The sequence below is a fragment of the Ruditapes philippinarum genome, unplaced genomic scaffold (genome assembly GCF_026571515.1).
Source record: "Ruditapes philippinarum isolate M1 unplaced genomic scaffold, ASM2657151v2 ctg131_1_1_1_1, whole genome shotgun sequence".
Lineage (NCBI taxonomy): Eukaryota > Metazoa > Mollusca > Bivalvia > Venerida > Veneridae > Ruditapes > Ruditapes philippinarum.
Genome location: NW_026853741.1, coordinates 86,608 through 102,879, shown reverse-complemented (window position 1 = coordinate 102,879; position 16,272 = coordinate 86,608). Strand labels below are relative to the sequence as shown.

Sequence of the window (16,272 nt, the reverse complement as noted above, 5' to 3'; positions counted from 1 at the left end):
TATGAATTGTTCATTTCACAGAACTCTTTAGAGAACGAAACATTATCGTTTGATTCGATGAAAATGACAGGACATCGTTGCTTATACTTCTTCAGCATAGTGAAACGTGCAATCAACTAGGTTGTTTGAACGTAAACTAAAACATTAGTTTAAGTAAATAACTGGCGTGATTGTTCTTTTCTTACATGCTCACATGATAAGAAAATATAGTTGAAAAGCATAAAAGTCAACTTAGTTTTATAAGACTGATTTCTTTCTATAAAATATTTGGTGATCCACTTGTCAAATACATTTTAAATTTTACGTGGCTTTTGGAAAAAAGGAATTCCCATGAATGAAATTTGAGACCTGTACCGTAATTGAACTTCTACAATTTGTCATCTTAGAATCTAAATGAGATGCAAGACGGATTGCGTACAATCGTATTGTTTTGTCATTTTGAAAAGTTTGCAGTTGGCAGATCATTTATACTGCTTTATTGCAACTATATTAGAATTTTTGTAAAGCAAATTTATAGTACTGAGAAAGAAGAAAATCAAACAATTATGTTTCACTAATAGTTAGAGCAAACACTAATTGAATGTAAAATTGAGTGCTATTACCAACAACAAATTCAAGACATTTTAGGAATTGTTTGAATATTGTTTTGTACCAAGAGATATTTCATTTTGACATGATCTTTCATTGACAGACACATTCAAAAATAGTTTACAATTTTCATATACGTAATATTCTTTTGTTATTGCTTACAGGGAATCATCCCTTTTCCAGAGTAATAAAACACATTCCATAGCAGTACAACTGAGAGATTAACTTACCCTCAAATATACTTGTTCATGTTAACAGTCATTTTATATTCATTTCTTTAAAGTCGTCTTTCCTATCTGTATCACGAATGTTAAAAGAATCGTGACATCTTTTTTGTGTTTAACGCTACATCTTATTATGTTTGTCAAGTAATTAAGCATACAAATTAAGTTCCGTGATGTTTAATCATCTGTTTATATAAGGGATAACAATATCAAATATGTTACATTGTATTTATATGTTCCATCCTTTACTATTCATTTTCATTTTTATCTCGTTCTTTTATGTGTATTTGACAGGCTTGACACTTTATTGAAGGGATTAGCAAGTGGCTAGCTAATGTTTGTCCAAGATAAGACTTTTTCACAATGGTTTTTTAATGTACATTGACGGGTCCAATCAAATAAGAGAATAAGAGTTAGAAACTTTTGTGCATCCTGAAATTTTTATTTGCTTGTTATTCGTCATTACCTACAGATACAAATGACCGACAGTCCTGTTGGAACTTAACAAATGCTGTTATGATTAACACAAATATGCCACCGATAGTTATAGAAGTTAATTAAGTTGTTTAAATCCTTATGAATGTCATATTTAATTGTCACATTTAATTCATGCCTATAACACTCGCGAGAGGGGTTGGCAGTATTCAGAGTTAGATAGATAAATATATATTATAACAAAAATGGTAAAAAATGTTAACGTCACAGGATAATGAGATGCTTTATGTGTTTGTGTCATGCCTATTCATGTGTTTGACAAATGAAATCAGAACGTTGGTTAGCTGTGTGTGAAATGTAATAAGCCTCGTTAATTAAACAGCAATAAAATTACTTATGTAAAGTACACATAAATTAAACGCATAATTATTTGTCTTAATAGTGAAATCAGAGTTCTAAATGTTAAATAACAGTGGCTTTAACAAAATGTTGTAAGGTATTATAAGATGATATTTTAATGCATAAACGGACATTATGTATGCAAAGGGTAAACAACCAGTTATGTATAATATGACAACAATCAATTATGTTTGACATACTTCTTAAATTAAACATACTTTACAAACGCACATAATGCCATAACTCCTATGACATAATTTTTATGCATAGCAATTTCTATATAGGACGTTTGACCAGGTCAACCAGGATTATCGTATTACCCTGGAAAGACCATGACATATATTTCCTAATTAAGAACTTACATTTTCAAAATCCAACAGCCTACCAGTAATCCTTTAATTAGCAATACTTTTTGTAAATGTCATCTCTTGCCTAATATGTGTTTACGTGTTTCACAGTTACACTTTTCATCATGTAGATAAGATATTATTATTCTATGAATTGATAATTTTCTCAAGTTTGCATATAGATCATTGGGCTAACATGGGTCAACCTCGTGACTAAAACAGTGCACAGAGAAGAACCACCTCCGCATTATTAACAATATTAAACGTTTGTTTAAACATATTTATTTCCCGAATATATATATTTGCATATATACAATGTACAATACAAACTTTTTTATATTCACAAAAAGGATAAGCGCGGAATATTAAGTCTTATAAATTTCTTTTCCTTTATAAAGATTTTCTATAATGTGTCGAATTTTGTATAAAATACTAAAAGGTATGGCAAATCAACATAACACGTTTACACGGGACAGAAAAATTGTAATTTAATGTTGTCCACATACGCAATAAAAGACATTTTATTGCTTATCTCGATTTTTAATGTAACAACGAGACGGCGTGTAAATCATCGACTTAAGGACTGCAGACATTACCTTACATGACAACTGTCGTCTTGTCTTTTTGTTAGGATATTGCAGTAGTGTATAAACCCAACCTTCCGCCAGACAACAAAATTACCTCAGTGATAAGTTGTGGCTTAATGCATAACAAAATTAGTCAATAAATATAGCATTATTAGTAAAGTGAATAGTGTTTCCAAAAACTTGTAAAAGTGGATTGTGATGCTGTAAGAAAGTGACATTTTGCTATAATTTGATTTTAATAATAGTTGTTGAACAATTATTGATAATGCGAAATGTTTAAGATAAAATATAAAAACTACCTAAGATATAACACATCCAGCCCAACTCTCAATAAACAGAAATTATCGAAGGATATTTGTAGAAATTGTTTTGAGTCGCGTAGGTTGCTCGGTATCTCTGCGAACATGTTTATAAAATTAATTTAATTTAATCAATTTTACCTGTGCACTTCCCATTTATATTTAAGAGACCATAATTGAATAAAAAAGGAATATATGATTTAAATAATGATAAACACTAAGGTGATTGTATGTCATTTGTTTATATAAATTAATTTAAGGGAAAGCCTTTGTTTAAAGATGTTTAAACAGTTACGAATATTTTTAACATGTTTTGCATTTTGTTTGAATACTTTAATATAAAGTGACAAAATTGCTCATTTCCAGTATTTCATGAACTCATGCATCAATGTATTTGACATATTTCAGATTGCCAATTTACTTAAAATAGATCATGTGAAAAAAGTGAAATGTTTTGGCAAATTTTCTTTGTTCGCTCTATTTCGTGTAGGGTATTTAAGTTTGACAGGTAAATTGTTTACGTAAATTGTTGGTTTTTCATTTCTCTGTCAATTGCTTAAAATGATTGTTTTCATCCGATAAAACATAACAAATAATATATTTTATGACACAAATACTTCTATTGGTAAATATTGATAATAATTTTAACCCTAATAAACACAAAATCCAAATCGACTTCGTGTTTCCTTGAAATAACGTTTGATATTACATTCACGGATGTACAACAACTTATTGAATTGCTATTCTGGTATATAACAATTATGTTGCTACCTCAAGTACACAGTGTCATTTTTACATTTTAATTTGTTCTTTTCATTTTCATTTTCTCTTATTTTTTCTGGAAGTAATCAAAATGTAACTGATGAATTGAAGTCGTTTTCCTGTAATTAGATTCCAGCAAAATTTAATCACAGTTTTTATATTGTCTGAAATTTGTTTCTAGTATGGGTTTGTTATAACACGAGATTTAATGAGCTTTAATATTGAGTAAACCGTTCTTGTCATGTCGTAAATTTATTGCAGATGACAGTTACATTACTTCAGATTGTTTTTTACATTTATATTTTCATGTTGTTTTTTTGTGCGTGACGATTTTAGTGCCTCTTATAGAGCACTACATTGATTGCAATTTGAAAGTAATTTTGTTAAACAAAATGTGTTTCAAGTACGCAATAAGTTTACCGACTAATCTTTTGTAAAAAAAATAATCTTTTTTTTTTTTTCGTAAAGGGTTTTTGATGTTTTATTTTGAATAATTAGTACCATTTATTTGATATTTTTGGCGACATAAAGCTATGATTTTACTATTGCTTCCTTTAATATAACAGTCATTAAAGATTATATCTTATAACAAAGTTAACGCATTTAAATGTTGTCTGGAAGTTAAACATAAAATTATCGATTGGGCGTGTTTTCATTTATAAATGACAGTTAGATTTTCTGTATTAGGTATTCATATGATGAGCGGCGCTTCACAAGTACTTGTAAAGCTCATAAAGATAACAATTTACATGTATCTTGTTATTTAAAGAACAAAAAAATGTTTAATCTACTAGGCAGACTAAAAATAAACTACGTATTGAAAAATACATCAGTGTTATTTTGTCATTTGTCCTTCAAATACAACGAACAGGGTTACACGTGTATCACAACTGAACGCATTTTACGTTGAATATGATCATATTTCGCGAATAACACTGCTTTGCAAAAGAACGAACCTTTACGAAGGACATACAAGAGAAAGGCTTATCCACGTACCAAGCATAATTAACTGACTGTGCAGCTGATTTTCTTTTGTATAAAAGGCAATCTAATAATGTACATAAAGCCAGACGTATTAACAGGCCAGTCACTATTTTGAAGAGATTAGCTAGCGGCGATGTAATGTCTTTACAAGTCATTTCCTCGGCAATTCTTTCTTTAAAGTTTGATAGAATGGATATAGGCAGATTTGACAATTGTTACTTGAGAGAGAACAAAACATGTATCACGTAGTTGTTCTGTTATCTAAAATGTGTGATTATTTAAGTAAGAATTGTTTGAACGATGATGACCTATTCAAGTTTCGGTCTGTTCTCACACATGCTTAATGAAACTTAACAATACGTACGCAAATACACAGTATCGACCCTGCTTCAGCCGATTACAAATGTTGCAAAAACTTAATTATATATGTTAACAAAAATATAACATTACGCGAAAAAAAGGCGGAAACAAGTTATTCAAAAGTTTTCTATATTTGTTTTTATCTATAATGGAATGAAGCGAGTGTGTTTGCAATTCATTCAAAAGTGTTCCGTACTAAAATAACAATTATAAATTCATACAAGAATAAAATATGTTCAGCAAGACGTTGTCAACCATCAGCACTGATACTGTCATACAATTTTGTAGGCTGTGTAAAGAAAATTGGTATACTACTCTCTGATCAGATCAAAAAATGTCATTAAAGTTCAAAGACCTCCCTTATAAATTAAAATATAGGCGTGCCTCAACGGATGACGTCAGTCTTATATTTGTAATTTAATACCTATTATTGTATGTGATCAACAAGTACAAAAGTTATCATCTCTAAAGCTTGTTTATAACTTTACTCATCTTTAGTTTTTTCATGCAGTTTGCTAGCCTAGCCTATCAAAAAGCCTTAAATTAACATTTTCTCTTCGTAATTACTTTCATTAGCCCGGTATATTACACGTAAATGACGTACGCAGCAGTATTATGCCACATTTTAAGAGGTCCAGCGTAAGTTTGGATGTACAAATACCCTCTGTCATTTAAAATACAATTCAATGTACAAAAATTTCTGCATACGTGTATGTCAAAGGAACAAAAGTTATTCATAAAAGGTTATTGAATGTATTTGTTATTTTATAATATGTTTAAAGCGAACTAAACATGTATTGTCGTAAATTTAGGACTTCAAATTAATTCATTTTCATTTACATCAATAACTTAATATTGTTGTTCTTTTCTTCTTTTTCTCTTAAGGACTATAACAATATATTAAACTCATCCATGACAAACAGTTATTCTTTCGATGACAGAAGATAAAAAATGATCATTTGTTTTAGAAATATAATTTTTTTTAAAAAAACCCTTTAAAAAAAAGACATCTTTCTTTTTCCTTAACAACCAACTCAAAGTATGATTAATCCCCCTGACATTGTATTGGGAAGATATTCATTCCCAAAAAACGCGCGATCGTTTCCAACCCCGGACAGATTTAATTCTTGAAAAAAAACTTTTAAGTTCATTGCCTTTCTTTTTAGTGACAAGCCGGGATTGAAAAGCTATAGGATTTTACGGGCATCATAGCATATGTTTTAAATAATTTTATCGTTTTATTTATTCATGTTAAATAGAAAAACCAAAATATCTATAATATTTATGCATTGTCCGTTATCTATCTTTATCATAAAATAATTTTTTAAAAGATGGGAAATTGATAAAGAAAAGCTTAAGAATATTTTAGTATTTTTGGTTCAACACTTTGTAAATTTTCCATATAGAGAAAACAAAATGGAAAAAGATTTTCTTTCTTTCTCTTTGAAAAAATAATTGCAACATAACGTTTATTGTGATGGAATGGGGTGTTACAACTGTTCACGTTTGTCGAATTATAAAGTAACTCGTTTTACATATAGTGTGAAAAGTATATGTTTCGTGTTATATAAAATGTTAGAAAAATATGCATGCTACCTAAAGGGTGGCACAATGTTTTAAATAACATATTCAAAAGGAAGACATTTATTTGGCAATGGCAATGTTATTGTCATTATTTGAAAAGGAAAACATAATGTACACAATTCCTGTATTTTAGATCATTATTACTTCAGATATATTCAAATATTCAAACGCGCTTAGGCCTGACTGCCGTATGGTCATTGTCATCAAGATCAACATCTCTGAATTATTTAATTATGTTTGTGAACATTTTTGTCACCTACGTAAGTTTGGCGCGGGATATGTTTTAAGAATTAAACAAGCTCTTAGTGTTACGAAAACGTCTACAAATGAGAATTTGAAGATGTAATTCACATACAATTTTTTAGTAATAAAGTAACATTAAAAGTTGGTCATGTAGATATATGTATATTGTCACGAACAAGTGTGTTATTAATGGAATGTTACGTGTTACAACAATCCTGTCTGTAAATGTTGTAAATCACTGAGTGAAACCTTTGGACGTTAATGAACAAAGTCATCGACATACCGTCTCAGAAAAAGGCAATTATGCAGATATTCAATCTCATTCCAGACATCTAAACATATCTGACCATTCTGGAAATAATATCTTAACAATCAATTTATATATGAATAATTGTTTAAATTATTGTAAATGTAAGGAAATATGTGTAACAGCGGAATTTGAAATAAAGAAGAATCTTATTTCAAATATTTTACTAAAACTTAAGATCGCACTATTTTGATAAATGCGACCCTGACCGTGGAGACAAATAACACATGTTTTTCTTGTATATTTTGTAAAAGACAGTAAAAAGTTCTAGATTATTAAATAAACACTAATTATGTCAACAGAACATAATTATACTAATTATGTTAACATAATTTTATTTCACGGTACATTTATAATTTCGTTCCATTTGGTTCTCATTCAAAAAACGTCAGTGATGTCAAATTAGATATAAAATATGTGAAAGATAACGCTCTACACTAATAATTAAGTGGTAGAATATTGTAAATATTTCATATATATCATTTTTTTAAAAGTCATCGATGTAACCAAGATCGAACCACGCTCTTTTGCAGTCTATATATATTGCCACAATTAATTAAAAATCACATATCCTCAACTAACTCATGTTTATAAATCATTTGTCCTCCCGTTTAAGTCTTAATAATTACCAGTACGGATGGATTTAACAAACCCGAGAATTTCCAGTTAGATATACATATTATTTTATTTCATCCTTTTGTCTTTCTTGGCGGCTTCATTTACTAGAGTTTAAAATGAAATGTGCAATAAAGTATAAAATAAAATTGTAAAATACACAATCAAACTAAAATAAATTATGTATAAACCAAAATGAAATTGAATAAAACACGGTGTTCTTTCATGCTTTTTTCCAATTCAAAGTTAGAAAATATATTTCTGAACGATAATTAGACAATGGCAACGCACGTTAACGTTTAATTATGTGCGTGTAGAGTTACCAATGTGATGTCTTCCTGAATCGCATGTGTCGTATTGTTATTATATTAGTCATAATGTACTATATTGTATATTGAATGTTCGAATATCCGATGGTTATTAGATGTTGAAACAAAATTTACTGAAAGATAAACTATGCTCATATTTGAGTAAAATAATTTTATCCCAAACATTTCTTGAAAACTATGAGATTCTTACTTAATATTTCTATTTCGAATAACATAATGTGCAAAGTATATTTGGGAAGATGCATTTCCTATTACACTCAGGTAATGTTGGCCCTTTCTTAAAAAACTGCCAGTTTATTTTTATGACAACATATTTTCATACTGTTACCTCCTATAGCACGTAGAGTTTAAAACATAACATATCTGCATTGTGTGAAGTCGGAACTTGTTCATTTTATATTTACAAAGATACAGTGTAATAGTTTTCAATACCGTCAAATACCAAATTTGAGCATAATATATCTTAAACAAAAAAAAAATTAATTTCCTATAGTTTGATTAATTGCATTTTATAAATCATTACTTGTGAAGTGTAAATTTTTAACCAACACAAAGAAAATCATCGGACATTCATACATTTATTTGACATAATCGTTAATTACGATCATAGACTAGTTCTTGAATCTATATTGGTTGATGGTCAGGATATTTATTCTGGTACACTAACATAAGAAATGGCAGACTCGTTTAATTAAGAAATGTTGATATGATCAATAGTTATTGTCAGTTTATTTGATTACCAGCTCGAGTTATCTCGTAAGCTTATCAACTGTCTATGTTATCATGAAACATGTTCACATTTAATGAAAGGATTCATGCGTTATATTTGCACCTAAAATGAAATAATAATCCATTTATGATTAAAGTTTTGCAAAATGTAATAATGTTTTATTTGCAATAAAGTTATTTGTATTTGTTCTATTGTATTGTTTAATTAACCAGTTTCTTTTGCGTTATTTACAAGTGTTTGGACTTTCTTGTTTTAATTAATGATGGGAAATGTTATAAGGCAAACAAGTTGTTTACATTCAATCAGAGATGTTATATTTCCGATCCTTAAAGATCGTTCAGCACGACAATATTGATGTGCTTGTGGTATTTTAGTTCTTTCTATTTGGCTATTTTCTTGTTGGGTGGTTCCAGTATTCCTCACTTGAATACTGTTGAATCACCCTTAGGATATGTGGCCTGCTTTTTAAATTTGTCTTTTGACGTCTCATCTGTGATATGCAGGCCTCATAACCTCTGATCCCCTTTCAAAATTCCATTTTATTTAGTTCCGCCCATTGTTTAGGGCACACGTATTTTGTTTTTACTTGGGGACCATATGCCGCTTTTCATGGTATATGTTTACGTGTTTCATTGAAGGTTCCATGATAACCGCCATATGAACACATCTGCGGATGTTTCAAAATTCTAAATTGTACCAGTTCATGTTAAATGTTGAATTCTGCTTAAGCCGGTGCTAGAAGGCGTGGACGGTAGTTTGCACTCGACAGTGCCGTCCATGAACAGGCTCAATCAAACCGAGCCTGCAACATTTTCAATTTTGCCGTGTTGGGCTTTCTTTAGGGATTCTTATTAACTCTATTTTAGTATATAATTAAGTTGTACTAAAACTGATTTAACTTTGCTCTATTTATTTTCAAATTAGTGACGGACAAATCTATTCAGTTACATGTCGATACCTTTTTTAATGTTTCGACATAGTGTGTAAGCTTTTTTAGTATTTATAAAAATGTTTTGTTATTGTCACTATTGTTTCTTTTTTGTTTATGGCAGATAAAAAACGGTTTAAAACTGTTGTGCCTACATGCTACCTATGGCATTCTGTAAGTGTTTGCTATCGACTGTAAAAATATATACAATAATTCAAGAACATAACTATAGCATTTACTCCATATATCCAAATATATTATGTTTGTGCCAGTCAGCTTACTAAATGTATGTTTAATATTTAACATGTTGTTTAGGAAATTCTTAACATGCAGCAGAATATGTCGTCAGATTTATATCTTTCATGCTTAAGTCGTACATCAAAATATGAAAAACCGAGTAAAAGTATATCCTTGAATAGATTTAAACATTATTTATTTCATTATACGTACACAAAGTAAATATATATGTAATTAAATACAGATTTGTGCGAGAAATTCTCTCCCGGTAAATGATCAGCTAACATTTGTTATAACATTCAAACCAAAACACAATATTTAATGAATATGATTCATTTGATATTAATGTTTTTCATGGTCAGAAAATAATCAAATAATATGGAAAAAACAAAACAAGCAAAAACAACAGAATCCCTAGAACGCCCAAAACCATAATTGATCCTGTTCATGGTCGGAACTAAAAAGTGCAATATACTGTCCGCGTCCCCTAGACTGCACTCGAAATCATCGAAACCGAGACATCAAGATATTATTGATTATTATGGCTTGTTGGCATTTTTTCACACTCATTCGTTTTTTATACAACACAGAAATATAACATTACAACTTCCATATTAAATAGTTTTTTATCGAAGAAAAATAATTAGTTTTCTCTCAAAAATAATGTAAATAATACCTTAATTGACAATACTTATCCATAAGTTATATTTATTAAGATTGCGTCATCTAAGTTGTTATAAAAGTCATATAGATTTGAATTTAAATGTTTTGTAGAGATAAATCATCATTTATAAAATCAGTCAGTTATTTATTTTCAGATTTATTATAAGAATACCAGTGTATCATTGTTGTTATACCAGTGCTCGAAGTCTACCTAACTGAACATTTTCTTATATTCTGAGATATTTATTATAAATCTTGTGACAAACCTAGGCTGTTATTTTCGGGATATGATGAACTTTATTGTACTGTCTCGACCAATTTGTGAGATCAATCCTTCATGATGAATATTTTATGTACTTATGACGGCAGATTGTTTCTTTTCATCGGGAACAAATCTGATTGATTAGGTTTAGTTTTATGACAAAATTGACTAAAGAAAGTCATATACCATCATGTTTTTGTAAGATAATATTTACGTAATATTTAAGATTAATGGGTTTATTCCGTTGAATAGAATAAGTTTAAGCGTTTTGATTTGCAACAAATACATATTGATAACAAGTGTTCATTTATTCTTTGAATCTTTCAAAAAGTATTGTCAATAGGTATCATTTAATACTTACACTTAGTATTGCGTCAGACAACGGTATCTAGTGTGTGTGTGCGCGCGCGTGTGTGTATGTGTGTGTAATTGTGTCATATGAAGTTTTAAGTGTGAAATGTATTTAAAGAATGGGATCTTGAAATCGTGTTGACAATTTGTGTTTCGTTTCATTAGTGTGTTTGATAAATTTAGCTTGTAACGACCTTCTGCGATACATACCTGCGCACTCAGCGCAACGCAACGTTCCTCTGTTGTTAAACATCTTATATGCTCTAAGTCCATTATTAAGCACACGTTTGACATTTCAAAAGAATAACGTGATTAGGCTTACCTTGAAATGCAGTGAATGAATGAAATATGGAATAATATTTGTACATTAATTTATTATCAAAAGCCAGCTTATCTTTAAACTAGATACACAATCCTTAGCAGAACTCCAAATATTATGCAATCGAAATAAAACCTTGCTGGATATAATGGTTATATAAAAACTACATATGACGTAAATGTAATACAATATTGATTCTTCCAATGGTTTTCTGTCAAAATCAAACTGCGTAAATACGTATTATTAATACATAAATAAGTGTAGAAAACAGTGATATCACTTGATACGTAAATCAACATAAAGCCTCAGATATGAATAAATCTTTCTTTCTGTAGATTAAAAAAAAATGTTTGTAGTGTTGAACTTCTTTAAACATATTCGTATTTTTAAAATCTTGTCTTTTGTGCAGACATTAAGTAAAACATATAATTAAAATGAATTAAAAAAAACTTATTAAAATAAAACCAGAATTCCACCGTTATGAGTAATAAATGAACATAAATTGTGATAAAAGTTTATAATATCAGGGCAGTGGTACAAAATGTATACAGAAAGAAAGCAAACATGTTACGATTCAATAAGAATATCGATCATTTAATACATTTCGGTGCTATTTTAATATTGTTAGCATTATAAGTTACAGTCTTTAACAATGTGATGTTTTAGCGCCTAAACTCTATATTATCATTTACACATCTTTAACTGACTAATAATCCGTCACTTTGAGTGACCACTTGAATACATTTTATGAAGCGATTCATGGCAAATATCATAATCTTTATTCACAATGCATATATAGTGTTTAAAATCACTAAGTGTATATGTATCAATTTAATCCATATATATCTATCTTTAATTGGAATATTCATCGTTAAATAGACTGAGTGTCTTTGTTCACCAAAAACAAACGGAAGTAAGTGGGTATATGTTCCTATTGCAAAGCTGGAGAGTAAAATAACTAACTGTTTAAGATAATAATATACTATACACATATTAATGTCAAATGTTATCACTTTTTTATAATTTCTGTTACAGGACAAGCTCAACCCATACAATACTTTTACATCAGTCCGTAAGTACTCTTATGTTGATACACTACCAATGCAATTCTGTCATATAACATGTCGTCTATAATTGTAGGGAGGTACATCTATTGACTTCTTCACAAGTGTTTGGCAAATATAATTTCCAATCAGATTAATTACGTCGATACTTGACCTGTTTTACCAAAGGCTTGCTTTTCCACGAAAGACGATGTGTAAATGGCAATATGACAGTTATTCAATAAAATATTTATTATGATTTAATGTTATTTCCTTATACATTGTAATGTGTCGCGTACTTTGTAAACATTTCATATTTCTTAATGAATGTACATGTCATGTTAATATACTTTATAAGGAATACTTAAATGTATTATAACAAAAGATATTGGCAAAAGGTAAAATGTCTTTTGAATTTAGTATAATAATATATAACCGTTATTACATGTTTTAGAAAACAATGACAAAATATTGATTTAAATACTTCTCAACAATTCATGTTGGAATGTTATGATATATAAAGGTTACCATTTCAAGTGACATTTAAACATTTACCTGTTGTTTTATGTACAAAATGTTTGTTTTCCTCATTTGTATCATAGTTTGTTTTCCTCATTTGTATCATAATCGGAATATTAAGATAACCATTTAGCTTAGTATTTAACTACATTGAATTAATTAGCAGATGCTTAGCATGCATGTAGTGGAAAAAATGAAATATATCGTTTCCCCTTTTGTATTGTTTAAATGCAATTTGCTATAGATAAATTTCTTGGTATTTCTCGCAGTTGATAATTAAAACAAATGAAATGTATATAAAAAAGAAACTATACTAAAGATATGAATTTCATAATGAACATTTCTGATTCAAACAAATAGCATTAATCTAAACATATTTTGTTTGTATTTTCAGGAAAAAATGACCCATAAATATCTCATCCCGAATGAATCAAATATGACGACTATTCCATCTTACCCAGACGGTTTGCATTACAGTGACTCGTTTACTTATGATTATTACGGTAACTTTACCGGTATTGGGACCCCAAACTTTAACGCGGATGAAATATTAAAAGTGCTTAAGAGTCAGAGACATAATAAATTTGATAGAGCCACTGAAGCTATAATCATAACGGTGTTTTCAATAATGATAATATTTGGTGCATTAGGGAATGGATTGGTGTGCTTTGTCGTATTTCGAAATTCTCATATGCGTACACCGCGAAATATCTTCATCATAAATCTTGCAATTTCAGACCTTATTCTTTGTTTGTTCACGCAACCGCTCAACTTGTATCGATTGATAAGCACACAATGGCATTTAGGTTCGTTCATGTGTAAACTTTCAGCAATGTTACAGGGAACAAACGTATTTGTTTCGACGATAAGTATTACCGCTATTGCTCTAGACCGCTTCCAGGTTATTGTTTATCCTACAAAAGACAGTATGAAAAAGCTTGGAGGAGCGGCCGCGCTGATAACAATATGGGTGATTTCACTTCTAATGCCGAGTCCATTGATAATATTTACAGTATATAACCAGGAACAACCAGTACCTGGTATTGACTATTATCATTGTTACTGTTCGGAAGATTTGACATTACGAGCTGAAAAAGGAGCGTATTCAGTGGCATCTATGGTTGTTCAATACATTTTACCTGTTATAACTGTAATTATTGCCCATGCAAGAATATGTAACAAATTGAAATATCGCATGGTCAACAGACGCCCGCAACGAAGTTCTGGAGACGTTAATAGCCCACCACCTGCAAATGTAAATAGGAACAGACGAGGTGAAGGTCGGTCCGCACGAAAGCGAAAGACTAATATCCTGTTGGCGATGATAGCAGTTGTGTTCGTGTTTAGCTGGTTACCATTAAATATCAGCAACATCCTTGTTGAATTCCAGTTCAAAATCTTTTTTACAAACAAATCAATTGACATTAATCTTTTGTATATCGTTTGTCATACGCTTGTATTGAGCTCAGCATGCAGTAACCCAGTTCTTTATGGATGGTTAAATGACAATTTTAGAAAAGAGTTTGTGAAAGTACTTCGTTGCTCCTGCTGTAGTATGGAAAAACCACGATGGTTCTTTCTTCGCAGAGCAAGAGAGAGAGGTCTTCCAGTAATAACATTTTCGCCAGAAGAAAATGGTGGAAATGCTAATGGTTTTCAAAGGGCAGCAAATAGGCGTCCTACAAATACATCACACATGTTTATGACAACTGAGATTGATCAGACATGTCCACAATCAGCGGTGTCGCTGTAAAATATACTTTGAGTTTGAAATGTATTTGATTGTTTGGATTATTTCGAAAGTGCAAAGACATGTATGTGTACATACTATACTTTACTTTAACTTATGTCTCAATTAATATGTTTACACAGTTATAAATAAATTCAACTCTTAACGTTTAAAGATTTAAAGATATTTTTGACGGCCAGTTGATAGTTTATACTTTTGTTCAATAAATAGTTGAACTTTGAAACCAAATTGTAAATATATTCTTTTCTCTAAGATATAGTTTTGATTATGAAATTCATCAAACAACAGTTTAATTTTTACATGCTGTTTTCATATAAAACATATTGCCTTGTCGCTGTAAATACATTTTGGCTAAATACCTGTAATTCTTGAAATAAATGTAATTATTTTGAAAAAAATTGAAGCTACGTGTTTTTGTAAATTGTTTTTCAAAACATTGTTTTTTATTTTGTTGTATAGGTATAACAAATTGTGGTTTATGGTATTTATGTCAACTGTGTACGTACAGTTTGTAATTTTGTTTACAATTCCTTATAAGAGTGAATCAAATGTACCTTTCTTTCAATATTTTTAAGATAACGTTATATAACACACTGTTTTTAGAATCCTTTCCTTCAGATATAGAAGTTGTTAGTTTTGCGTATGATAAACAGTTTTTAAAAAATTACATGTAGTTTAATACTTATAAAATAGACTGTGATTTTTATACGAATTCTATGTCTTTTTCGTTACGTATTATGATAGGAAGTAATTTAACAGCAAATATAAAGGCGTTTTGTGTGCCTTTTTTCGGATATTTGCGTATGAATATTTTAGTATCTTTTTGGACAAAGAGAATATTGTTACAACAATATCGGAATGATTGTGTTCGCCCTGGAGTACATATGATACTGGTAATTTGTTTTTAAAATTGATCAGGTAGGGGAAAATACATAAATTAAAAGCATAACTGACAATAGTGTTGAGTAATAAATATAGGTTTTCACAGCTGAAAATTTAATTGTTGCGTACTGCCGTATGCTAATATCAACAAAGTTTTACATTTAAGTACATTCGCTTTTTAAATTTGTCATCATTTTGTAATACAGTACAAGTATCAACTATGGGTTAGTATTGTATATTGAAATAAACATTTAATCAATCAGTTTATTTATTATCGTCAGGTATTACTGCGAACCAAATATAATTTCAGTTAATTTAGTATATTTTATTAATATATCAGAAAAGAAACCATAATCACTGCGGTATACTGTACCCCGGATATTGCTCGATATTATGAGGACTTTCATCCCATTTCGCGACTTTGAACGGGGAACAAAGGTAAGTTTAGTGACGATATTTAGTCATTTTGAATTGGTTTGATATAAATTTTATAGAAAAACAAATAGTTCAATAATTTCTCTAGCT

General features: G+C 29.7%; 1 protein-coding gene across 1 annotated transcript in view; it reads left to right on the top strand.

The window, feature by feature from the left end:
* LOC132737679 (neuropeptide F receptor-like) overlaps positions 1-15,997 on the top strand; it is an 87,673-nt gene extending 71,676 nt beyond the window's left edge. Inside the window, exons 3-4 of the mRNA XM_060725013.1 lie at positions 12,589-12,625; positions 13,510-15,997. Of these exons, the coding sequence (XP_060580996.1) occupies positions 13,516-14,868 (1,353 nt within the window). The 5' untranslated portion in view covers positions 12,589-12,625; positions 13,510-13,515 and the 3' untranslated portion in view covers positions 14,869-15,997. The remainder of the gene's footprint in view (positions 1-12,588; positions 12,626-13,509) is intronic.
* The last annotated feature ends 275 nt before the right edge of the window (positions 15,998-16,272 follow it).